Raw genomic sequence first — 26,705 nt, forward strand, 5'->3', positions numbered from 1 at the left:
AGAAATTGAGAAGGGTTTAACATTTTTTCTTAACACACTTTTGTAGCTTTTGAATATTTGATAATGAATATATATTACTTTTACAACATTTTAAACCAATAAAATATGTTAAAATACTAAAGACAAAAAGAGATATGGTGATAAATACCAAAAGAAACAGCTGGAAGAGTTGAAAAGATTATTTCTGGGGAACTCAGGGGAAGAAAGAAAGGGCAGGGGACTGCTGTATTTCATTGTAAGGCTTTCAATTACCTTTGACTTTTAAAATTTTGTGCATGAACTTGAAAAAAGTTTTTAATTCCTTAAAAATAAATGGCCACAAAGAATAACAAATCAAGAGAAAAAATAGGCAAAAGATATAAAGAAATTCACGAAAGAAATGCAAATGTCCCCCAAATACATGGAAAAAAATTACATCACACACACCATTCCATTCCCTGATGATGAAAAAAAACATCAGAAGTAGCTGCGCATTCATGGACCTGGAACATGATCTCATTAGATTACTAAGTGTCTGGAGGACGGTACAGTTTACAAAACAATATTATAGTGTCATTTTTATAACAATTTAACAACTTTTCTTTGAGCACCTACTACTATGGTGGGCACATAAGAATGTATTTTTTGGGGCTTCCCTGGTGGCGCAGTGGTTGAGAGTCCGCCTGCCGATGCAGGGGACACGGGTTCGTGCCCCGATCTGGGAAGATCCCACATGCCGCGGAGCGGATGGGCCCGTGAACCATGGCCACTGAGCCTGCGCGTCCGGATCCTGTGCTCCGCAACGGGAGAGGCCACAGCAGTGAGAGGCCCGCGTACCGGGAAAAAAAAAAAAAAAAAAAGAAAGAAATATTAGCTACTATTTGTAAAGTAGTAGTTATCATTGTTCTGATAGTACCTAGGACTCCAGAAATTCCACCACTCATGCAGCTGCCCAGCCACAAGGCTCTTTGTCAGAGCCCTAAACAGTCATGAGGACAGGAACCCCTTTACCTCCTCCCACCACTCTCCCTCCTCCTCCTTCTCCTCCCCCTGCTGCTGCCCACCACCCACCGGAGCAAGCCTGGGGGGCAGTGCAGCCTGAGTGCTCCCTCGAGGCTGGCTACCGGGTCCCAGGGATCCCACAGCCAGAATGTCCGGCTCACTCTCTCCCTGCCCCACAGGACCAATGAAGACAGGCCACACCTGCTGTGTGCGCTCCTTAGGTCCTGGAAGAGAGAGAGAAAGGGACAAACCGAGGGGAAACAGGACTGATTCGGGGGAAGGGATTGCATGCCATTGATCCTCTTTTTAGAAAATAGACTCTAACTGAAGTATAATACATACAGAAAAGTGCACAAATTGTAAGTGTACAGCTCAATGAATTTCCATGTAAAGAGCCAGTTGATTAAGAAACAGCATTATCAGCCCCCAGAAGTTCCTCTCATGCCCTTTCCTGACATCTAACACCGTAGACCCATTTTGCCTGACATGGAACTTTATACAAATGGAATCATACTTGTGTGGGTTTTGTGTGTCTGGCTTCTTCAGTTCAGCACTACGCCTGTGACTTTCGATCTCTCATTATATGCAGTTGTAGTTCTTTCCTTCCCATGCTGTATGACATCCACTGTATAAATAAACCACATTTTTAAAAAATCCATTCTACTTCTGATGGACGTTTGAGTTGTTTCCAGTTTGTGGCTATTCGAACAGTGCTGCAATGAATATTCTAATATTCAAAAGGCTCAGGTGTTTTGGTGAATGGACATATGCATTTCTGATGTGAGTATGATTAGCTTCAGTAGATACTGACAAGCAGTTTTCCAAAAATGGTTAAACTAATTGATACGCCCACCATCCTCAGGAGAGAGTTCCAGTTGCTCCACACCTTTGTTCCTGTTCAGTATCGAGTGGTATATCTTTTAAATGAATACTAGCATCCTTTAAGTTCAGCTCCAATACTAGACCAGCATGAAAATGAATGATCTACAGAAATGTCTGTGATGTATCATTAAGTGACAGAAGCAGGTTGCAGGCCAATATGCATAACTTGATTCCATTCATGAAAATTGTGTATGTGCGTAGGCAGAAGCAGAGACCAGCTTCAGAAGGGGATGAATCAAAGCCTCTTGTGATCATGAGCATTGCTGGGGAGTGGCATTGGAAGGCATAATTTTAAACGTTGAGATTGAGGATAATTTTTACTTTTGTGTTTTTCAGTATTTCTGAAGTTTTGGAAAAAAGCTGCATAAATAAAATAAAATTCTCCATCCCCCATGCCCCATGCCCATGACACACCATTCCATTACCTAAGACTGGCAGCCCGACCCTGTCTTTCTTGTTATTCCCAGCATTCTCTCCTGCTCTGGAATTACCCTGGGCAGGGTCTCTGGGACAAGTCTCCTGGGCACTGTAATTTCTCAGGCTGCAGTGTGTCATTAGAAGATCTGGTACTGGTGACATGAGGCCTGGACGCAGCAAAGATTCCAGACCCTGATGGGACAGGACAGCCCAACCACAGAGCAAGTCTCCTGGCAGAGATACCCCTGGAGTCTTGAGCTGCCTCAACAGAACCTGGGCCTCAGGACGTATCTTAACCTCGAAGAAAGAGGCCAGAAAAACGGCTCTTTCGAAGCTGCAGCCTCCCATGGGGGCTCAGGACTCAGAACAAGAGCTGTGGAATTAGGCAGACCTGGGCTCCTGCTCTACCCTCCCTGGGCCTCCATTTCCTCACCTGTAAAATGGGCTAATGACAACCCTTACCTTAGAGACAACACCAAGTGCCTTGCTGAGAGCGTCTGGCACAAACTTTGCCTTCAATAAACACAGGCTGCTGTTATTCTTATGATTACGGTGGCAGCTGTTACCATCACCCCAAGAGGCAAAGTTTTGTACATACCTTTTGGGGGAAAAATATAAGAACGCACTCTTTCTTTTCACAACTATTCTAAAACAAGTACAAACCTACTTTTCTTGGGGGAAGACTAAATCCATCTGAAACGTGAATGCATTTATTTCAGTTGGAAAGTTGAGTAGTCGTTCAACACTGATTCATCCAAGGAATATTTGTCAAGTGCCTACTATGTCCCAGGCACTGTCTTAGATACTGGGGATATGGCAGTGACCAGTGCTTCCCATCTACTAGGGGAGTCAGACAATAACCAAATCAATAAACAGGTTATAATAAAATGCTAAACATGTATATAATACAGTACAAATAACGCCGACCAGTGCTATGGAGAAAAGTAAAGCAGGATAAGGGGAGCTATGTGCTGGGAATGCTATCTGATGTGTTCAGCTGAGCCAGGGCTCTGCTCTGGAAATTTCTCTCTCCTTGGCTGAGTGAGGAAGCCCAGGAGGCACTGGTCTTGGCCGGGTCTCCACTGACACTGGCCTGGGCTGGAACGGTCTCTTGTGCCTGGGGAGTTGGGTGGGGTTTGAGGAGGAGGGTTAGAGGGGCTGCCAGTGGCTTTTAGGAGGCGGAGCTCCAGCAAGGGGGAATTTCCATGTAGCATTGGACCACGTGGGGAGACTGTGTCCTTAGAGGGCAACCAGCAGTCCCTCCAGGGACACCAGTGGGGGAGGCCCCTCGGCTCGTGTCGACCACAGCAGGTAATTACTAAGCACCTACTATGAGCCCAGAGCTGGGCTTGGTGTGATGAAAGATGTGATGCAAGTAAGTATGCGAAAAAAGCAAAACAAAACAAACAAAAAAAGTACGTAGGCGAGCTGGTGCCTGACCTCAAGGAGCTCCAGTCCTGCTGGAGATACAAGACCAATCTCCACAAAAAGAAGAAAGCAAGACAGATTGGGTCGAGTGTCTGGGTGGGTGGAACGGGTCATGGGTTCATCGGGATGGCAAATCACCCAACCTCAGTCCGTGGCACAAAAAAGTTGTACATTCACACAGCCTGCTGCAGGCCCAGTGGCTTTCCAGGGCAGCGATTCAGGGATCCAGGCTGTTCTCATCTCATGCCTCCATCTTCCAGTTCCCTGCGGCAGAGGGAGAGAGGGAGAGCTGGATCACCTCTCACCGGTTCTTTACGAGGCCCCTCTACTCGCAGCCCATTGGCCGGAACTAGTCACATGGCCCCAAACAAACTACAAGGGAGGCTGGGAAATGGGGACCACAGAGCTATGGATGAGATGTCTGAGAATGAAATGTCTCTGCCACAGCTGTTTATTGCTACCAGGACCCAGCAAGCTGGGGGAAGGAAAAGGACCTTGAAAGGGGCATTGCACAGAGCAGGTGAGTGCCATCCTCTAGGGAAAAAAAAAAAAAAAAAAAAAGAAAGAAAAAGCCTGGGAGAGACTTCAGGAGAACTGCCAGGCGTGACCTTGCCTGGGTCCCGACGAACTCACCGATCTCTTCCATCCTCAGTTCCTTCTTCTAAAAGGTCCCATCTGGGATCTTTAAGAGGATGTGTGTGAAGGAGGGCTCGCTGCACTGTTGAGAACAAATGGAATATCGTTATCTACAAATTAGCCATATTGTCTTTCGGGTTCAATGCAGCGCTAAGAGACACATTCTGTTTCTACCTCCAGGGCCTCTGTGTCCTGCCTGTAAATCCAGGGCATAGATTCCATCTCAGGCTTTTCCACCAAAGCCCCCGCCTGGGCCTGGGACCACGCTGAAAGCAATACTGGGAGCAAAGACACATCCTCCAAGTGTCTTGTTGTCTCACTCAATAATTCACGTCAAGTTTGCATTCTACTGCATAACACGCATGGGCTTGTCTTAAGGTAAGACAATCATATTCTTTCTCCCCCGAAGCTCCTTCAAAAGGCAGCTCCAGGAAAGTGCCCCAGGTTTATTTATCAGCTTCACCCGGCCTGGGGTACGTGTGTCTATGGGATGACCTCGGAGCTGGGGTCTGAGATCCTGCGGCTCTCAAATCCCAAGGAAGTCCCATCGTACAGGCTCCCTAGAAATACGGCCCCAGCTCTCCTCATCTCTGTGGCTCTAGTGGGCACTAAATAGACCCCAGAGTGAGCCCAGCCTGGCACCCAGGCCAGGCACCCTTGCCCACCACTCACCCCCAGCCATGAATCGTTGCTGATTAGTCAAAGCACTTGCATTGGTCCGAACTCACCAAGGGCCTGCAGCAGCGGCCACTTCGTGTTCTCTAGATTAATTGCAGCTGGGGGAGGGGAGGGACTCCATGTTTAGAAAATCATTACTTTCAGCAAGAGCGGGGGGCGCTTCTGGTTGGGGAAAACCGCTGAGCTGGCAACTCGGGCCTGCTGCTTCAGCGCCAGGCAACCTGGGGCTGTGCAGGCTGCTCCGCTTGGTGGCCACCGTCCGGGGCCCATGCCCCCTCCTCCCGAGGCCGGGCATCCCAGCCCTCCTGCCCTGGCTCCCAGCGGCCTTCGCTTCCTGCTCTGGCCTGGACTTGGCAGTTTGCTGGCGTTCCGGGCAGCAGGGAATCACCCCGATATTGACCACCGGCCCACTGCCTTCTCTTAGCCCCCTTGCCACACAGCCCCTGTCCGTGGCCCCAGGGGAAAAAGAAGGTTGGGGACCCCTAATCACCACCGCCTTGAATTGAGCATCTAGTAGATTAAATGGCATGAAATGGCCATTTTTGTAGGTCTAAACAGTCAGGTAGTAGCAACCCCACGTGGTTCAGCCTAACCATGCTATGCCTATGCATTTCCTCACTAATCCCCCTTTGGGCCCCATGAGGCAGGTGCAATGTGCATTTGATGCTTCAGAAATTGAGGTGCAGAGAGTTTAAGTGACTTACCCAAGTGAGCACTCCAACCTCAGTCTCTCTGACTCCAAAACCCAGCACGCTGAGTCACATCCCCTGAGTCACCCACCTGCCCCGGCACCCGGCTCTCCAGTGTCTAGAGCTGTGCTTCCACGTGGCTGCGTTGACAATATGCAGACGGACAGAAAGGTCCTGGGGAAGGTGAGCGTGCGGGCCTCACCGTCAGGAAGTCTGTTTGCTGTGGGCTTGGGTGCAATTCCATCCTTCCCTCCCCCAGGCTGTATCTGGGTGTCCTGGGCAAATCACTCACCTGTGGGAGGGTCTCCTCTTCCGGAGCTGGCCAAGGCCTGCCTGTGTGGTGCCGCAGCGTGGGCCTGTGGAGAGCATGCACTGGGAAGACCCTTGGTGCACACAAATCTGTACAAACCTCGGGCTCTGTTTCTACTCTTCAGCAGTCAGATCAGCCTGGTCCTTTCAAACCAGAACTTGTTTTAGAAAGAACATATGCCCGACTCAGTCACCCTTGACCCAGGCCTGCCCATAGACATGAGATAGCACAGAGGTGATGAAATCTGACGCTATCACTTACCAGCTGGGGGACCTTGGGCAACTCTGTAACCTCAGTTTCTTCATCTGTAGAATGGGGCTCATGATAATGCATCTACTTTTAGGATAGTTGTAAGGGTCATATGGCACAATCCCAATGTAAAATGCTTGGAACACTGCTGCCACATAGTCAGAATACAATCAGTGCTGGCCATTATTATTATTTTTTTTTTTAAAAGAAGATGTTGGGGATAGGAGTTTATTAATTATTTATTTTTGCTGTGTTGGGTCTTCGTTTCTGTGCGTGGGCTTTCTCTAGTTGCGGCAAGTGGGGGCCACTCTTCATCGCGGTGCGCAGGTCTCTCACTATCGCGGCCTTTCCTGTTGTGGAGCACAAGCTCCAGAAGCGCAGGCTCAGTAGTTGTGGCTCACGGGCCCAGCTACTCCGCGGCATGCGGGATCCTCCCAGGCCAGGGCTCGAACCCGTGTCCCCTGCATTAGCAGGCAGACTCTCAACCACTGTGCCACCAGGGAAGTCCTGGCCATTATTATTATCACTATTTTCATCCCAAGCACAATTCTGCCTCTCCCTCCCTCATCAGGACAAGCCCTGTCTGAACCCTGTACTAGAAATTTTTAAGGTAGTGGATCCTAAGAAGGATCCCAGAGTGCCGAAAGCTTACTGTTCAGTAGGGAAGAGAGAATCCTATACCACTGTTGTCTCTTTAGAGCAGAAATTTTTGAGAGGCTTCCTGGAGGAGGTGTGGTCTGAGTTGCATCCTGAAGGATGAGAAGAAGACAGCCAATTGAAGAAGGAGCTGGAAAGCGCTTGCTTGGAAACACATAAGCAAGGCGTGTTTGACGAGTTGCAAGTTACCCTGCATGCTGGGGACCAAGCTGGGTGTGTGTGGGGGGGGTGTATGTGCTGAGGGGGTGGGGGGTTAAGGCATGAGGTTGGTGGAGGCAGATGCTGAAAGGCCACCTGGAGTAGAGGAAGGAGGCTCTAGAAGGTCCCACACTAAATCGTACTAGTGGGGATAGAGCAAGGGAACATACGTGAGAACTGTTTGCATTTTTTACCTCTGGATGGAATGAGGCAGAGAGGACAGGATCTGGCTGTTTATTTCATGTCGGGGGACAGGGCAGGGGAGACGGGAGAACCCAGGTTTCTGGCTGGGGCGGCTGAGGCAGCGCAGGTGAGGAGAGATGAAGGCACCGGAGTGACGTTGCCACCCGGGGACAAGGTGTGGCCCAAGAAGAGAGGGGAGGACAGAACCCTGTGACACACCCCAAAATCTGACTGGTGAGCTGAGAGAGGAAGGAGAGCCAGGTGACAGGAAAACCTCCCTCCAAGGGGGCATCTTCTCCTCCTCTCCACGAATCCAAACTCCTTGGCTGGAGGTTCTCGTTCCTCACTCAACACATTCTGCCTGGGCTGCTGGCCACCCTCAGGCGTGGGCATCTTGTCCTCCAGCACCACGGGGGACACATGTCCCCTGCAGCAGTCCTAGCACATCAGAGATGCCCAGGGGATGTCTGTGGTGACGGCAGCTTAGTGCCGTGTACTGCAAACATGGGGATTCCCCTAAATGTCCCTTCTTTCCCTGATCCAGGGTCAGCCACCCCACGGGGGTCCGCACGCCCACAGCCCAGTTCCAACCTTGTGGGGCTGAGAGTCAAGTCCAGGTGACAGAGGAGGGCGTGAAGGTGCTGCTGCCACAGCCCCTGCCTCCTGGACCCGGAGGCCCTGCCCACGTAGCTCGCCGGGCAAGCAGCTCGGGGCCCACCTTCCCGCTGATTTGAGGTGATGGGACTGGAGCCCCAACAGACTCCACCAAATAACATCTCTACAGGGTTTGGACCAAGGAGTAAGGCCAGAGTCAGCCCCTGAACACCACCACCACACCCAGCACTTCCTCGCCGAGTGACCTTGGGCAAGTCTTTTAACCTCTCAAAGCCTCCAGTTTTGCCGGGGGTCCGAGGGAGGATTAAATAATTCCCTTAAACGCTTAACATCATGCCTGGCAACTAGCTAAGCGTTCAATAAATGGTAGCTATTATTATTAAAGAGCTTCCTGGCATGCTGATGCAAGTTAGAGCAAACGAAAATGCCTTTGACAGCTCCCTAATGGAACACCTTCCACCCCACCCCTCCTCCACCACTACCACCTGGGAATTAATTACAGCCCTCCTTGGGTGTTTTCCAGACGTGGATTTTACACTTATTCTAGGTTGCAGAACTAGAATAAATGGAGGTAGGTTTCAGTTCAACTGATAAAAAGCTGCGAGTGGTAGTGAGCTCCCCGTCACCTCATGTGAACAAGCTGGCCCAGATGACCATTTGGCACTAAAGCTCTAAGTTAACATTCCTCGCTATACAATTGTATTATAATTCCCTCGCATTAAACAGTGGTGCCAGTAGGCTGTAATGCTTTGTGTCATTTGGCAAAATGAAAAACTGGCAATCCTACTTTGGCCCTCCAAAAATTTTATGAAATTGTACCAGTTTGTGATATCTAAAACCTTCACTCCCACTTCAAAGAGACCCCCTTCCTGGGTCTAAGATTTAAGACCCTCTGACATAGACATCTAAACAGCCCCATTTGGTGCCTGATTTGAAGCTATTTCTTGTGCGAGAAGTCTTGAATCTGAAACGTGGCTCAGGGATTTCCCTGGTGGCGCAGTGGTTAAGAATCCGCCTACCAATGCAGAGGACAGGGGTTCGACTCCTGGTCCGGGAAGATCCCACATGTGCGGAGCAACTAAGCCTGTGCACCACAACGACTGAGCCTAGCGTCCACGTGCTGCAACTACCGAAGCCTGTGCGCCCTAGAGCCCGCGCTCCACAACGAGAAGCCCCCGCTGCCAGCAACTAGGCAAAGCCCGTGCGCAGCAACGAAGACCCAACATAGCCCAAAATTAATTAATTAATTGGGAAAAAAAATAAAATAAAACATGGCTCAGATCAGTGAAAATCCCAGCAAGTGCCACTGGGGCTAAGCTGGGCTGGGCCAAGGGAATAGAGAACTGGAAGAGTGTTAAGCAGATGCAGAGTAGGGTCTGCCCAGACTCCTTGCAGCCTACTCCACCTCCCGGGAGTACCCAGTACAGAACTTAGCGGACCCAGATCCCTCCCTCCCACCATCAACACTCAGCCCCAGCCTCATCTCTACTCCAGGGCTTCAGCCCTCAGGGAATCTCTCCTGGAACCCAGTGTGGCAGTGACCTTCCTCTGGGAAAGGTGCAGTCATCTCAGGATTTAATGTAAAGCAAGGAGTCAGCAAGCAGGAACTGGACGGACCCCAAGTTCTTGGGACTTTACCTTCCCATCCTATCTCCCAGTGCAACCTCCTTCCCAATCATTCAAAATGATATTTCACCTTTTCAGGCTTTGAAAAATCAGCTGCCTTTGTAACTCGGGGCTCCCCGAGGCTGACCCATTACAAATTCAGGACAGCCACCAGCTGCACCCTAAGGTTCCTGCTTAACAAGAAAGGTGGTATCTGTGTAGGTACGGGTCTTTCTAGGATGCAAGGAAGAGCAAGCTGTTCTGGATTCTCTCTCCCTTTTGTGGTCCCACCAACCAAGCTTCCTCCCCAACCAAGCTCTGGGAGACCCCAACTGTCCCGGATTCTGATGGCTACATCCCGCTGCCCACCCACCAGAAGAAAAAGGAGCTGGAGGACAACATGGAATCAAGTATACATTTTAAAAATTGTTTAATGGAACATAAACTCCTTTAGAAAAACATTCAGCTAGGTGATAACACCCATAGAAAAAAACACCAATCTTGTGTTTATCTTTTTTAATTTGGCATTTGTTATTTGCATTTATATTAAAGCAAAGTGCATCTTTTCTTTATTTTTGTTTATACACATTGCACAATACATAAATAATGATGCTTATAAAACGTCTTTATATTTACAAGTAATAATATATTTATATATAACATAAAATACATTTTTTCTTTAATAAATCTCAGGGTTTTTTTTCAGGAGTCCTTTTTCTCTCAAAGCACTACAATGCTAAATTTCCAATGAGAATGCTTCTCTTGTTCATTTAAACCTTTGTAGTTAGAAAAATAGCTTATGTTAAAGTCTAAACATGCTCATTGAGCTAAGAGCAGTGTCAATGTATCATACGAGTGTATGAGTTGTAGAAGAAACGGAAGAGTTAGGTGTCAGCTCAGGATGGTACCTTGGGTTAAGATGGACCGAATCCTTCTTGGTGGGGAGGGGGGCGGCTCCCCTCGCTGGTCTAACAGCAGAGCTCAACACACAGGCTGCAGAGGGGAGGAAAGTGCTGAGCTGGTTTTCTGAGTCCAGGAAAAACCTGATGTAACCAGGGCAGGGGAGAGGCGGAGGGGCCTGAGAGGGCACTGGGTGAGCAATACTGTGACGGGGCTGCCCCGGCAGCCCTCGGGAAGCCCATCTCAGAGGTATCCAGGAGCAGATGGCCAAAAAGGAAAGACACGACAACGGCAGCAGGGTGGCTGGAGGGGAGTGAGACAGCATGGAAAAACAGGTTCTGGTTCAGCCTCTGGCAGGGTGGCTTCTAAGAAGCCTGCGGACAGGCCAATGTCCTAGAAGGGGAGAGGCGGGATGGGGGCTTCCCCAGGCTGGGGGACAGAGCCTTGCTGCTGGCCGCTGCTGGGACACCCGCTGCCCCACTGTGCAAGTCCAAGGAGCACGAGGGACACAGCTTGGGAGCGCAAACCTCTCAGCGGTCAACATCCGTAGGAAACACACAGAGCACACCGCTTCCCCCATCTGCGTACACACACACACTCTCTCTCTCGTACACCCTGACGAGGGTAACGAGGACCCCGACGTCGGGGCCCGCCCCCCCCCCATTTACACTGCGTTCGGTGGTACTGATTTTTGCTTCCCCTTTTCATGCCTCGGTGTTCTTCTGCCAACCATACCACCCACCACCGCCAAAACCCCGACAATTCTTTTCATAAGCTATTTCTCAAAGAACAAAACAGAACATAAACAAGAACGAGGGGAAGGAGGGGAGAAAAAAGGAAAAAAAAAAAAAAACGACCAAAGAGTTTGCATGAAAAGCAAGCACTCAGGAGGAAAATATTAGCAGCAAAGTAGTTTGGACTGGGCCCGCTCGGCTCCCGCTCTGTTCTCTCCCCACGTGGCTACCGGCTGTTGAAGATGACCTCCAGCCAGCACGGGCAGCTGCTGATGAACTGGCGGGTGTAGCACTGGCCCCAGCCCTTCACGAAGCTGATCTGCACGGTAAAGCCAGTCCACGGCTGCTGCATGAACTCGTGGTCGTTGGGCCGCTGCAGGCTGTACGCTTTCTCGTAGTCAAAAGCCTTGATGGAGAAACCGGGGAACACTTTGTGTACCAACAGCGTCCTGGAGTCCGGGTTGTCCAGTGTGGCTGACTTGATGAAGATGGGGTAACTGCTGCGGTTATACACCCACACGCCATCCACTTCCCGCGTGAGCTGGATGCCACAGCCGATTTTGCTCCGTACTTTCTGCACCAGCTGACTCTTGTTGTCCGAATTGAGCTGTCCGAGGCAAAAGCCATTCCCCTGAGGTAGATCATAAAAGATATCCAGGGAGGGCTCCTGGACACAGTAGAGCCTCCCCACTCTCGTCTTCTCCTCCCAGTATGCCACCACGCACCAGTGTGACCGATCCCCAGGCTCCAGAAGAAGTTGGGAATCTAGAAAACAAAATGGCGGACATGGTTGGTTGGTGGTGATGGAGACCGGCCTTTTCCTCTTCCTCCCGAAATCAATATCACACACACACACCCATGATCAGCTTGTCTCTCAGGGCAAGACAGAAGGAGTAAATGGGGTGCTGGATGTGTTGCAGGCCGAACAGTCCTCCTACTGGGGCCTGGAAATCTTGACCCAGTGATGGAAGAGCCTTGCCTCTAAGCATGGGGCTTGCTGGGGAGCCTCTTCCCTCCACTCCCCACACCCTGTCAGAGACCCAGGATACCAGCACGTGTGCCCACCTGGCCAAAGGAAAGCCCCATCGCTGCAGAGCTCAGAAGCCAAGACCACTTAGTAACTTGGCTGGTCCTGGTTTTAGGGCTAGAAAAGGCCTTACAGTTGAGGGTCTAGAATTACAGTTCTTTAAACTGGATGGAACCTTGAAGGCCAGCTGCTCCAGCCCCATTGTCATCCTCATGAGAAAACCTGGACTCAGAAAGCTTGTTGCTCAGGCCCCAGGGATGATGGAACCAGACCTAGACCCCAGGACCACCTGCTAAGCAGCCTTTGAGCTTGTGGTCTCCCAGTTCTCAGATCAGTGCCTTGGTCATAAGGAGGCGCTATCGGGGGCGGGGGGGATTTTTTTTTTTTTTTTTTTTTAAAGAGGAGCCACTGCGGAGTTTATTCCCCGCCACAAATATTTATTTACTTATTTATTTATTTGGCTGTGCTGGGTCTTAGTTGCAGCATGTGGGATCTTCGTTGCCACGTGCAGGATCTTCGTTGCTGCGTGTGAACTCTTAGTTGTGACACGTGGGATCTAGTTCCCCGACCAGGGATCAAACCCTGGCCCCCTGCATTGGGAGTGTGGAGTCTTAGCCACTGGACCACCAGGGAAGTCCCATATCCAGGAAAAATTTTAATGGACGTGGTGTGGGGTAAAAGTATCTATCTTCCTAATAGAAAAATAACTCTCAGTGTGTCTGTCAGCGGAAGCTCTGTACACGTGAGTTCAGGTAAAAATACCAAATCACAACCTGCAAGTTGGTGTCAGCCCAGACTACCTTAACTTCCTCCAGCCCAGACAGAAGATGATGTGTTTTAAGTGGGTACCGCCATGCTTGCAGGGTCCTGCCTGCCGCATTTTCCTGTTCCCCTTCCCTCCCTAGAAGCATCTAATGTCGCTGCCCTGCCCCCTCACCTCCCCTGGAGGGCCCACCCGGCTTTCCTGTACATGCTTCTTCCCACGGGCAGCAGGGGAGACTGGGGTGATTCTGCTAAGGTGACTCCCGAACAGGTGCTCAGAGATCTTTAAAAGGGGGGAGTATATGATAGGAGAGGGGCCCCTGGAGGCTGGCATTCCGACTCCTCCAGCTCCTCCTGTAAGCTGGAGCCGGCGGGGCAGGGCTCAGACTGGGAGCCGTAAGTCTCGCCAGCCCAGCCGGGCTGCAGGAACCCTGTGGTTTGCGGTGGCAGGGCGGAGACCGGAAGTCTTGTATTTGTTAACGAAAATGGGAAGAGACAGGGGGAGGGCCTGGCAGGCAGCAGAGGCGGCCTCCTGCCCTCCCCGTAGGTCCCTGCTTCTCACTTACTGGGGTGGGGGCTCAGGGCATGAAGTTGGGGGTGGTGTGTGATGTCTTTGGGTTTGTTGGCCTTTTTGATTTTGGAACCACTGGGTTTAGAGCCTGGGTGATGATGGGTTATAGAGCACAGCAGCTGGGGGTAAAGGAGGGCTCGGGTCCCGATTGTCCTGCTGCCCCGGCAGGCTGGGTAACCAGTGCAGCTCAGCACACCAACTCCTTCCAACGTTAACAGGCATGTAAGGACCTGGGAACCAGTCAGCTGCATTAACTTTACATGGAGGTGTCCCGGGAATAAGTCTGTACAAAGGCGCTCGGTGACCCACCGAGGCAGCCACAAACTCCCACCCTGAGCACCAGTCGCCTGGACGCCCCCCACCTGGTCTTCTCAAATGCCTGCCCCGCCAGCTACACAAGACGGGGAAGCCGAGGGCTCCTTCCTCCCCTCAACCACCTCCCCACCGAAAATCAACACCAGAAACCTGGCCCATCACCCCTGACCCCAACAATCATCTCTAAAGCACAAGTGTGAAAGAGGCCGTGTGCATGGATATGAACACACTTCGAGTGTGTGTTCTGTGAACGTGTGTTTGCGTGCGCATACACAGGAACATATGGAAAAACAAGAGACGGACAAGAGCTGCAAGCAGAAGGTGAGTCATCAGGCATTAACTTGTTTCTGCAAAGTATCCATCAACTGCTAATAAACTCGTGAGCGCTGGCAATCTTTGGAACCCTCTTGCCGAGGGAGTTCAGCTCTGAAGGCTATACCAAAGACCCATAACATCCACGTAAATAAAAATGCTCTGACGTCCAAGTTTGCCGGGTTGGAGAAAGCCCTCTTCTGGAAGGCACAGGGCGCCCACCTGCCTGCTTGTTTGCGGGGGGAGAGCGTTTCCAAATGTAAGAAGTTCTCACTTATTATCCCAACTCAGGACAACAAACCGGCCTGGAAAGGCAGGCTCAGGAGTCGCTGGGAGGGAGGTTCAGGAGACCCTCAGAGGAGCCTCACAATACTTTGTTTCATGGAGCCCAGCTCCCCTGAAACCTGGCACCCGCCAGAATATGGGGGTAGGGGGAGGGGAGGGAGAGGCGGAGGCAGGTGGGAGCCTGAAGATTGAGTTGCCCCTGTGCCAGGCCCACCAGCAAGGTCGGGGGGGGCCTGGTCTGCCTGGTGGGCTTCAGGAGGCAGAGGAAGCTGGGGGTGGGGGGGCGCTGAGGTTGGCCAGTAGAGAGGAAGGGGAATGGGGCGGGGTGGGGGGCGTTCTGGCGGGTTTCTCTTTCATCTGTGCGGCCCGACGATGCACCCAGCAATTTGCTGCCAGACGTCCCCTGGAGAAAGAAAAAGCCTTCTTCTGTTGAGGTTAATAGCCTGGCCCAGATAAACGGCAGCGTGTGGGTGTCCCTGGATGTGAGCAAGGTCCCTGAAAGCCCACTAGGTGCCCTAATCTGGGGCAGCAGGGCCCCCACGTGTCCGTCCCCCCACCATGTCACCCTGCAGTCCCCTAGTGCCCTGATACCTCTTCTCCTCGACGCTCCTGAACTACACAGCTCTGAGCACAGAAACAGGCTGTCAGGCAAACCCATCACTAGAGCGAAGGCCCCTTTTACACAGCACGCTTCTGGGGGCCCAGCACAATGCCCCAAATTGCCAGTTCAGACTCCGCTCCTTAGCTCTGAAGTACCCGCCGTCTGGGCTCATTTCTAGGAAGCGCTCAGCATCATCTTCAGAGAAGCACAGTTCCTGGAATTGGGCCCACAGCCCACAAGCATCTCCCCACAAAGGTCGGGGCAGACGCTTAGCTCCTGGGGGCTTCCCAGGCCTCCAAGTGAGGAGCTGGGAGGACCCTGCACAGAAAAAAAAAGGCCCCCTCGTTACAAGGACTGAGGAAGGGTCTTAGAGTATCCTGGTTGCCGATACTTAACCTCCGAAGGCAAAACTCGCAGTCCCCTGTTAATTTCCCTCAGCTTTTATAACCTTTTCCGGTATTTTCAACAACTTCTCCCTCCTCAGAGAACTGTACGGGGGGCCTGTTTTAAAACTGTATTTGTGCATTTTAAAGCATCCAAAAGAAAAGCTGTGTTGTCAAAAGCTACCTGATCAGATGCCTGCTCACAATTTTTTTCTTTTTATTACAGTTTAGGGAATGTGTGGAGCAACCCCAGGAAAGTGCTGAATCAGCCTAAAATTCCTTGCAGGTTGTTCTCCCCCCTCCCCTTCCCAAAAATGTCCCTTAAAGCATAAAATCTACCTTTTAAAAGCAAAGCGGGAGGCCGTGTGGAGAAGGAGAAGGATTCTGCCTCGTGTTTGCACTTGCATTAGGGAAGACCACTTAACAAGGAGCTCCCTGCCTCGTACAAAGAGTTATTTAATTACCCTCGTCGTGAATGAACAGACCAGACCCTTCCAGAAGACCAGAGGCTCATGAATGAATCTCATGCCTGGGATCTCAATGGCACAGGGTGACCAGACCCTCAAGGCCACATCCTAGGTAAGAGAGGAACTTCCCCCTTTTAAAATTTTTGATTTGAAGGCGTGAGGAGATGAAGAAGAAAAAAACTGGAGGGAGGGAGGAAAGGCCAAGTTCAGTGCCTCGACGGTACCATGTCCGGTCTCCAATTTAGGAAGTTGCCCATGAGGCCAGCGAGGCAGAACTGTTCCAAAACACCCAGTGGGATTCTGAGAACGCTTGAAGTGAGGCCACCTCACCCTAGCTGTGTCCACACACAGAGGCGGTGCTGATGGGACAGGGGTGGGGGGTCCCCAAGTTTCTGACTTTTCAGGACAGGGACATACTTGGGAAACGAAGCAGCACAGAGAAAGCCACAGAAGCAGGCACCCACTGAGTCCAATGTGCCCACTGCCAGGGCAACCAGGGGGCTGGAATAAAAGGCGGGCGGGTGGGGGGCGGTGGGTGTCTCAACCCACTCTCACCTCGGCAAGGCACTTGGATTATAAAGGGATTATTTCTCTTAGTCAACATTCTGGTTATCCCACGGTGGGATGGGTCTGCGAGCCCCCTCCCCAGTGGTCCAGCAGAGCACACAGCTGGGGATGGAACCTGCGCAGAAATGGCTGCCTCAGGCGGGCTGATGAGGGCAAACGAAGGGCACACATGCAGACCCAGAAGGCAACCCGGCAACCCTGGAACGCAAACGTGGCCACGCCTCGCCCTCTCAGGTCCAGGGTCCTCCCTCCTCGGGACTCCGGCGCCACCAAGGGTTGCCTCATCCTGTCCTTCCCCCTACATCAGTCGTCCCAAAGGTTAACAGCTTCATCGGCCCGGCTCCCCACCCTGGTCAGGAAACTGTTCAGAGAGCAACCAGCTCATTTCAGGGACAAGGACTGAGATAAAAGGGGACTTGGTGCCAACCCGTCCCATCCACTCTCATCCCAAACACAATTAACAAAGTCTCTCGCTGGTGTCTAGTTTTCAGGAGAAAGCAAACACATAAAAACTTGCTGCGGTGTCTGGGCTCAATCTGGGTTCTGGGGTCAGCTCTAATCAGCTATGCTTACAACCTCACCCAGGACACAAAAGATGACGCCAGAGCTGCCCCCTCGGATTCTTGGGGCAGCAAAGACAGCCCTGGGGTTTAGAGCAAGCTACCGTGGGGGTTGAAATTAACTCAAAACATTTCAGGTTAACTCTCAGTTACCCAGAAAATGCTCAGACCCAACCCATCACCACTACCCCCAAGCTCCTACGCCAAATGGATCAGAGAATGAACTCTGGCTGGTAGAAGGCAGGACAGAAAAGTTGGATACTTTTTCAGAGCTCTGCAATGACGTTCTCCACTGAGGCGGCTGGACTGGGGGGTGGGCAGGGGGTGCCGCAAGCTCTCCTTCAAAGGCCAGGGTGCTTCTTCAGGTCCCTGGGCCCAACCTCACTCCTCAGCGAGTTCCACCCGCCACGAGCTGACAAGCTGTGGAGTCAGACACTCCCCCTTCAATCTGCCTCCCATGTCACCTTGGTGGTGACTTGAGCTCATCTCTAAAATGGAGCTCCCGGTACTGGCCACACTGGCATTGTGACAATTTGATAAAAAGCAGCCAGATGTCAGGGCCTGGCCAGCAGCCACAGCGGAGGGTCTCAGTTCTTAGGGGCATATTATCTCTTAGGTTCTCCAGATGCTCGGAAAAGGCTGACAACTCTTCGCCACCGCCACCCCCCCCCAGGTGGGAGAACAGTTCTGGGCTGATACCTTCACCTAACGAGCATTTACTATGCATAGTTCTGTTGAAAGGGGCTCACAGAAAGGGGACCCTGTGAGGCTGCACGGTATTACCATTCCTATGTTAAAGGAGGGGCAATGAGACACACATCACCTGCTGAAAAGCAGAGCTGGGTTCAAGGCCAGAATATTGGCTGGGGTGAGTCGTGTGTGGGCGGCCACCTCAGGCCTCAAAAGCCACCAGTCCTCTCCAAACACTAGAGGGGAAAACAAGTGTCCTTCATAGCCCACAGCAGAAATGCTATGCCTACCGTGGCCCCCGAGTATGGGGTCCAGCTCCCTCGCACCAAGCAAGCCAGGAGTGAAACGGCTTCTTGACAGCAAGCTGCTGCTCTGTGACCTTGGCCAAGAGGCTTTGCCCCCTCAGAGTCTCAGTCTGACCAGCCCACGACTGGGGCAAAGGCGGCTGGGGCAAAACAGCCCCATGGGCCCCCTTCTGGCTCTGATGGTCTCTGGCTACACCCTGGGTTTCAGTATTCAACAACACAGGTTCCATTTATTTTTACTACCTTCTGGAGAGTAAGAAAATCATTTCGGGAAGCAGGGCACATTTTTGCATTTCATTTGCAACAATAAAACAAAACAAAATCAAAAGGGAAAGGAGATTTGAGTCAGATTTGGCCGTGTCCGTCTCTAAACCAACTTTTTTTTCATTGCAAAGAGTTAGAAACTCGTGTTCTTTCGGTGTCGTCATTCATGGCCCCCAGGAAAAGGTGAGTGTCCAGGGAAGGGTCTCCTGTATCACCATCTTATTTCCAATGCCCACCCATGCTCGGGCGCCCTGAAGCTTCTCACCCATCATCACCCTCCTTCCTCTTGCAAACTCCCCTGGGCTGACATATTTGGCAGGTCCTGCTAGTCTAGAAGACTGATTCGTGACTGTGCCTTACAAACTGTGATGAGTAATCAGTTACTAGAGCTAAAATGCACTTCCCTACTCCCCCAATGGGCCACAGCCCCACCTCCTAAAGCCCCTCAAACGGCCCAAGTCGGAGGCCCCCAGCCCAGGGGTCCCTCCTAAGAGCAGTGTTTTGCCATCAGAGAATATAATTAAGGGTAGCGCCGGGGAAGGGGGGAAGCCACACAAATCAAAAGCTCCCATCTGTCTCGCCAGCCGGGCTGACGCGGCTTCCTGTGCCCCAGCCTTCAGCCATGCAAATTATAGCGTGTACCCGGCTGCCTGCCTTCTGAGGAGGCCAGCTCTGCCCAGCTCCGAGGCCTCAGAGGAAGGGTGGGGACTCCCAGCCCGGCCAACTCCATTCATAATATTTACAGTAAATGGGCCTCCCTGGCTGTTGGTTAGTGTGCATCCAGCCTCAACCTTTTCAAGTCTGAATTTCAAGTCTCGTCCACCCCAGGATGCATCACCAAGTTCCCACCGTCGTCCCCCCCCCGCAACTTAACTCAGCAGCTCCCTTCAGAAAGAGGGGTCACACACTTGCACACAGAGCCCCCCAGACCTGCCTGCACGGGCATTATCTGCTCACCTGCCTGCCCCCTGGGTAGGATCCTGGCCACTCCCGGGAAGACACAGCAAGGAGGGGAACATCCCACAACAGAAGGGCGTGCGAGTCACATCTCTAACCCACCCACCCCCGACCCGGAGAGAGTCCACAAATCCCCCCCAAATTCCACGCGTGGGTTCCCAACTGGCGGTGCGCCTCCCCTCGCAAACACAGATCCAACAAAGGAAACTACTCTTCAACCGCCAGGAAGTCCCTCATTTTCTTCTTTTTACTGACCGCTTGTAAGTACGCCGGCTACGCGTTAAAGAATCTTAATAAACACAGATGCACAATCAGCCAGCTTTCCGAAAGGACACAACCCCCAGAGGTGCAGGACAGTTTTTGCCTGGTTCTGCAGGTCTGGGGGCTCTGCGGGAGCAGCTTTTGCTGTGGGTCTCAATTGAATAAAGCCCCCGAGCTGCACGGACCCTCCAAGCTCCCTGCAAGGTATTCCAGCCCCAGACGCCGGCCCTGCCCCACCCCGTCCTTCACACAGCTCCAGCTCAACTCTCTCGTTTTTCTGGAGGGTAGAGACACCTTCCGAAGAAGAGGAAAGATCCAGTGAGAAACAGAGGTCCTTGTCATCCCGCCCCTCCCCCAGCTCCCCTCGTTCCATAACAATTATGAAAACTGTTGGATGGGATGGCATTTTGAACATTTACTGCATTCCGGCCAAGAAATTCCAGCGCTGGATCTGATGGAAAAGCCTTCCCTCTCCGGCCAGCTCCCCGGCTCCCCGCCCCCCGCTCACTGCCGGCCCTCATTCCTTCTTTCTTTACAACCCAACACCAGGGCCTGGCCAGGGCCGCACTGTACTTACAGGGAAAAACAACAGTACGACAGAGTGGAGACAGTGTGCAGACTGGAAAAGTTAATCATTACTTCTGTCTGCCTCCGTAATCTAATCTCCCTGGCTTTGACACACTCACTGCTCAGCCATCCCAGCCCTTTCACCCCCAAAGCACCCAGGACCTCCTAGGCGTGAGGCCCCCCCTCTCACGGGCCCTCCCACCCCTTAGCCTCCAGTGAGGAGGCCAGGGGAATGAAAGTCCCCCTACCCTGGACCACCGTCACAAGGCCACCGCTGCTCAGTGCTGTGTGCTCCGCATTTCAGAGGACTCTGGGCCTCCCATGAACGCGGGCTCCAATCTGGCCTGTATCCCTGCAGAGAGCCAGGCCACCCCTCCTCCGCTGTCCTCCTCCCCCCACCCCATGCCACTCTCCTCTCACTCCCCCTGCCCCAGGGCTCACCCTCAAGTCCACCCAGTTGCCCCATGTGATCTGTGATCCGTCTATGCAGACTCTCAAGTCAGGATGGCCCTGCCTCAAAAAACTCAACACAGAATTACCACATGACCCAACAATTCCACTTCTGGGTATGTACCCAGGAGAACTGAAGCAGGGTCTTGAAGAGATACCTGTTCACCCATGTTCACAGCAGCATTATTCACGATAGCCAAAAGGTAGAAGCAACCCAAGTGTCCACTGAAGGGTGAACGGACATCTATACACATTTAAAAAGAAAGGCAAGGGCTTCCCTGGTGGCGCAGTGGTTGAGAGTCCGCCTGCCCATGCAGGGGACACGGGTTCGTGCCCCGGTCTGGGAGGATCCCACATGCCGCAGAGCAACTAGGCCCGTGAGCCACAACTACTGAGCCTGCACGTCTGGAGCCTGTGCTCCGCAACAAGAGAGGCCGCGCACCGCGATGAAGAGTGGCCCCCATTTGCCACAACTAGAGAAAGCCCTCGCACAGAAACGAAGACCCAACAAAGCAAAAATTAATTAATTAATAAACTCCTACCCCCAACATCTTAAAAAAAAAAAAAACTATTAAAAAAAAAAAAAAGAAAGGCAAGTCTGACACCTACTACAACATGGATGAATCTTGAAGGCCTTACACTGAGTGAAATAAACCAAATACAAAAGGACAAATACTGTATGAATCCACTCATATGACGTACCTGGAACAAATTCACGCCAGGAGCTGGGAGGAGGGGGGACTGCGAAATTAGTGTCTAATGGGCACAGAGTTTCAGTTTCGAAAGGTGAAAAAGTTCTGGGGGTGGATACTGGTGATGTTTGCACAACCACGGGATGGACTTAATGCCATTGAACTGTACACTTAAGAAGGGCTAGAATGGTAAATGGTATGTACATTTTACCACAAAAAGAAAAAGGCCCTGCGTCTCCTAATGCTCTCATGTACACCCTGCATTCTTGAGTACAAGGGATTCCATGGGATGGGGCTAAAGGACCCCTGGAAATGTATGCAAACATTGGCATGCACATGCATTTTTCTGGGGAAAGATCCTTCAACTTTCATTCATTCTTGGAAGAGTCTGCAAACCCAAAACCTTGAAGAACTACAGTCTTTTCCTTTGCCAGTGGAAGAGGCCATTAGCTACCCACCACCTCCGCAAAAGGGGTCTTATTCTCACACACCTTCAAGTCCAAGAACCGAAGATCACAGATCACAGGATTTCATTCAGTACTGCAAGGGACTTGGAGACCAGGTCCAACTGATTATCTTGTAGATGAAAAAACTGAGGTCCAGGACACAAAAATGGCTCAGTGAAGGCCATGCAGCCAGCTGATGACTGTGCCCCCATCCTCAGCCCAGGAAATCAGGCCAGCCCCAGGGGACTGAAATTTGGAGGGTGGACGCTTTCCCTCCCATTGTAATTCTCTCCAAGCCCCCTCCTGGGGCATCCGACAAACACTTGAAATGGGGGTCGGCTTCTGAATCTTTGCAAGCCCCCCCAAATCCAGGCCTTTTCCCAGGAAACACCACCCCCCATCCACAGTGGGCCTTTAACTGTGATCCCACTGAGCTGGAGATGAGGCCCATCTGTTTTTAAGAACTGTATACTGTGCACCCAGATCACAGGAAGAACTCAACTCCTGCTTTTCCCTCTTGGTTACTGATTAATGAGGGGGAGGGGCCGTGCTGGCTACGAGGCTGCCCTGGCGCTGGCAAGGTCCCCAGGCACTTTCTGAGCTGAGCGGCTCTTCCTGGCCCTCTCTAGCCTCAGAAGCTCACTGGGGAAAGAGACCTGCCAACTTCAGCAGGTGACCGCAAGGTGGGAAAGGGCAACTGGAGATGGTAATTTAACCCTCCAGGTGGCAGATGCAGAAAGGTGAGTTTACTGACAGTACAGTCTTTTCTTGGCGTTGTCTTTTTTTTTTTTTTTTTTTTTGCGGTACGCGGGCCTCTCACCGCTGTGGCCTCTCCCGTTGCGGAGCACAGGCTCCGGATGCGCAGGCTCAGCGGCCATGGCTCACGGGCCCAGCCGCTCTGCGGCATGTGGGATCCTCCCAGACCGGGGCACGAACCCGTGTCCCCTGCATGGGCAGGCGGACTCTCAACCACTGCGCCACCAGGGAAGCCCTTGGCGTTGTCTTTTTTTGTTCCTATTGAACATCCACCCCAAGTTAAAAAGTAAAAAGGCAACACAGAAATGAGCAAACACGAGAGAGACACCAACAGTCCCTGGCCTGGTGATCTGAGTGCTCGCGTCTGAGTGACAGAAACTCCCATTTTGCAAGAGGAAAACTGGAGTTGAACTCAGTTCTTCCCTTACTGCCCTGGATCAAACCAAAGGCCAAAAGAGCTCTCCTGACTCCACAGAGGAGCAAGGATGATTAATTAAATTAGCGAGCTCCCTGAACGGAGCCACCAGTAGGCCTCAGGGGAACAGCCAGGGGCAGGATGTGCAGTGAAAATGAAACCCCTTGGTAACTGGGTATTAGATTACCTCGCGTAAACCCACCCACAGGCGGGCCAGAGCTTCGCACACTGGCTGGGACCTCAGAAATGAACTTGACCCTCAGATTTTAAATTAAAAAGCAAGTGTTGCATCCCCAGATGGTCCTCATGGGAATCAAGCCCACCGGAATTATAAAAAAAGTCCAAGTCCTGGGCTTTGAAAATGTCCCACCTCCGCTGTGGCTGTAAAGACATAAATGCTAACATTCCAGATGCCCACCCCACCCCCGCCCTGCCCTGCCCGTGGCTGGTCACCTCCACTCCGCTGGGCTCCCAGGTACCACCAGGGTCTGGATTATAACCCTACCTCCTGCTGTTGTAGCTCTTATCTCACAATCAACAAGTGGGGGGGCCGGGTGTGTGTGGCGGGAATAGAAACAGAACCGGAGGAGGCAGACCTCTGTTTATCCACAAGCTTTGCTTTATCTCAACTCTCAACAGACCACACAACCGAAGCAGAGAAGCTGTGCCGGCCCTGCGTGCTCAAACAATCTCCCCAGGGGCCCATCCCTGCTCCTCCCCCGTGTCTTACAACACCTCACCCCATGGCTGAGAAGCTGCCCCGTGCCTGACTCCAGACAGAGCCAAATCCTGTTCAAGGACCCTCCATCTCACTGACCCCATAGCACCTTCAGACAGACCATTACATCTGCAGAGTCCAAGAACTACATCCTCCGTGCCTGGCAAAGCGTGGCACGTAGTATGTGCTCAATAAATAATCGCTAAATGATTGGACCACAGGGACATGCTGGCTTCTCCCAAGGCAGCTGCACCACCACCGCCCCCCAGGCCCCAGCTTTACACCCGGCAGAGCGAACGAAGCCCGTGAGAACCCACCTGGGAGCGGAGTATGCCTTCCAGGCAGGGGTCAGCCAGAAAGGCCTAGGCCTGGCCCCAGGCTCCCCGTGGAGGCGGGAAAAGAGCCCCTGTCCTCAGCTACTTCCCAGCCAGCTGCGGCTGATTCCGGGAGGTGTTTCCAAGCCAGGCGCCGGCCAGGCAACCTCTGTGGGCTCACCACCTGCCCACAGCATTCTGCCTTGGCGTCCTGCTCTGTTTGGACAAGTTACCCTCACCGAATGTTCAACAATGCTTTTACACACCCCAGGGCTCCTGTTGTGTTATGAAAACAAAACAAAGCCTACTAAGGAAAAAAGTTGGGGGTTGGGGGGAAATGGGGAGCAAGCCAGCCACATACAGATCTCTTTCTTTCTGGTCTCCATCCTAAAGATGGCTCCTTGACAGCCCGGGTCGGGGCACTGTCCCATGTTATGAGAACAATGACATCGTCCAAGAGGGGACTTAGAAACCCAGAGATGAATAAATGAAAACTGTTTTCACATCCAGCACAATACCACCTTCTGCACATCACTGTGGGGCTGCACAAGCCCTCTCTCTAAAGGGGGAAGCTTCTGGGTGACTGAGGACTGAGTTACTCCCATCCCCCAGGGCAAAGCACAGCTGTACCAGGGGAGCTGTCTTCTGTCACCTCTTTACTGCTCACCAGAGTCCTAGCGATAGGCAGTCAGGAAGCTAAAGGAGAGATTCCTTGGGCAAAACGAGGCCCACTGCTAGTAAATAAAGGCAGCCCCAGCCTGCCAAATGCCAGGCACCTTGGTTAGGGGAAGGTCATGCTGGGGTGAACAGGCTAAGGGTATCAGTAAATTCCCACCCACCCCTCCCCCCAAAAATATGAGATTTTTTTTTTTTTTTTTTTTTTTTTTTGCGAGTTAAAACTGAGCTAATGACACTGGGTGGGGCTCAGTGTCGAAGACTGTGCAGCCAAACCAAAATTCACTTCCAGCCAAGAGCTGCTTGGCCTCACCATTTGGGGAAGGAAGCTGAAACACTCATGAAAGATTCTTTAGTATACTGGGAAATAAGGCTGCAGTTAACATTTCAACTGAATGTGACCCTTCTGGTAAAATATTTTTTTAAATAATAAAAATAACATAAAGTTCTCAAACAGCCTCTTTCTTAAAGAAAATGGCCCAAAAGTTCTCATGGGAGTGGAAGGAAAAAAGGGGGAAAAAAACACAAAACAAAACCGGGCCGGCCTCCTCTCAGCCACTACCTTTCACGAACAACTTTTTTTCTGGAGTTCTTCTCATAAAAGGAATGATGCAATTTCCTGTCTTGTCCCAATACTTCCTGTTCACTTACAAGGTGAAAGTTATCACCCTGTTTTAAACAGCTGTCCTAAACTCCACAGAAAGTGCCTTTTTCCATCCAGTGCCCCATCCCTGTCACAAAATCTCCCCATTTTAGAATATAAAGGCTATCATCGCCTACACCTTTAATGAGTTGGTTTTAAGAAAAAGCCTCATTCTCTCTACGGTAGACACTGAATCTTCAGTCGCAGCATCCCAAGAAAGTGGGCTAGGGGCACACACCCCCGTGGGGAGAAGCGAAGGGGGCTGGGGGCATCAGCCCCAACGAGCCACCGTGTTTAGGTAGAGTTGCCGCCACCAAGGGACTGTTCCTTTCTTGGTGTGTTAGCCACTAAATTGAGAACTGTGCCTCAGCAGTTAATAATATCTTCCCGCTGAAAATAGCCCGGAGAGGAAGCCTGTCTGTGACAGTAGGCACACAGCCAGACTGGGCTAGCCATTCAGTACTGAGCGAGAGAGATGGTAGGGCCAGTGGTGACCTCCCAGTGGCCACGCTGTACAGTATCCTTTCACAAGGCTCCTGCAAAGGGAGGGCTCCCGGGCGAGTCACCAGCCTCCTCTACTCATGCAGCCCTATAACCTCGGTGAAGCTGTCACATGAACTAGGGTCTTGGGCAGCAGGACCAGAGGAGGGGGCCCGGATCACTCAGCAGGGTGTCAGGAGGACTCCAGGCTTTGGGAGAGCGCCCCTACATGGCTGGTTACCAGTCCCTGGGCTGCCCAGAGGAAAATAGCACCTGGGGCAGAGAAGGAGCAAGGGCGCTCACTTCCCCTGCAGAAAGGTCAGCCTTGGAAAATGAGCCACAGGGAACTTTCCTGTCTCTCCTTTCTGCAACCAGGACGGAAAAGAAAAGGTTGAAAAATCACAGGAGACAGGCCCGTGACTGTGGGCCCACCCCTGGAGACCTCAGAGGTGCTCTGGAAACAAGTGTCTATCTACAGATCTCAGGCACCTAACTGAAGTCTCCATTTTCATTCTCCAGAGCCAGTGTTTTTTATTGAATATCTAAATACCTGCGTGCATTTAAAAGCTACCACAGGTCACTACTTTTTAAAACTGTGGCAAGATATGCGGAACACGACATTTACCATTAGTGACATTGAGAGCATTCGCAGAGCTGAGCAACCATCACCACTACCTAGTTCCAGAACATCTCCATCACCCTGAAAGGAAACCCTGTCCCATGGGTCACTTTTACCATGTCATCCACTACAACAAAGCCAATGGGAGGACGAGGCAGAGTTAACACACCGTGTCAAGCTTCTACAATCGAGTGAAAGTCTTAGTTGAGAAGAGGCTCAACAAGCAAGGTACTCGAATTCTTCCCTATAGGAGCACAGGCAGAATCACAGAAAACCTGCACAGCCACCAAGAGAAGCCACCAAAGATACTCTCCACACACACACACAAAATAGATACTCCCCCTCAGGAACACAGACCCTTTTACCCCTTACACCAGGGGCTCCCCAACTTGTCTGCACCCTAAAATCATCTGGGAAGCCTCAAAAAATATTGATGCTGGG

At 51.7% G+C, this 26,705-nt stretch overlaps 1 protein-coding gene across 2 annotated transcripts in view; it reads right to left on the minus strand.

Annotated features, from left to right (window-relative positions):
• Positions 1-11,388: 11,388 nt before the first annotated feature.
• The window catches only part of SMAD7 (SMAD family member 7), a gene marked incomplete at both ends in the record, with an annotated part of 28,543 nt that continues 13,226 nt past the window's right edge, over positions 11,389-26,705 (minus strand). For both annotated transcript variants that reach the window (XM_079717463.1, XM_079717462.1), the window contains one exon: positions 11,389-11,927. In XM_079717463.1, coding sequence (XP_079573589.1) covers positions 11,389-11,927 — 539 coding nt within the window. The remainder of the gene's footprint in view (positions 11,928-26,705) is intronic.

This window comes from Hyperoodon ampullatus (assembly GCF_949752795.1).
Source record: "Hyperoodon ampullatus genome assembly, chromosome: 13".
Lineage (NCBI taxonomy): Eukaryota > Metazoa > Chordata > Mammalia > Artiodactyla > Ziphiidae > Hyperoodon > Hyperoodon ampullatus.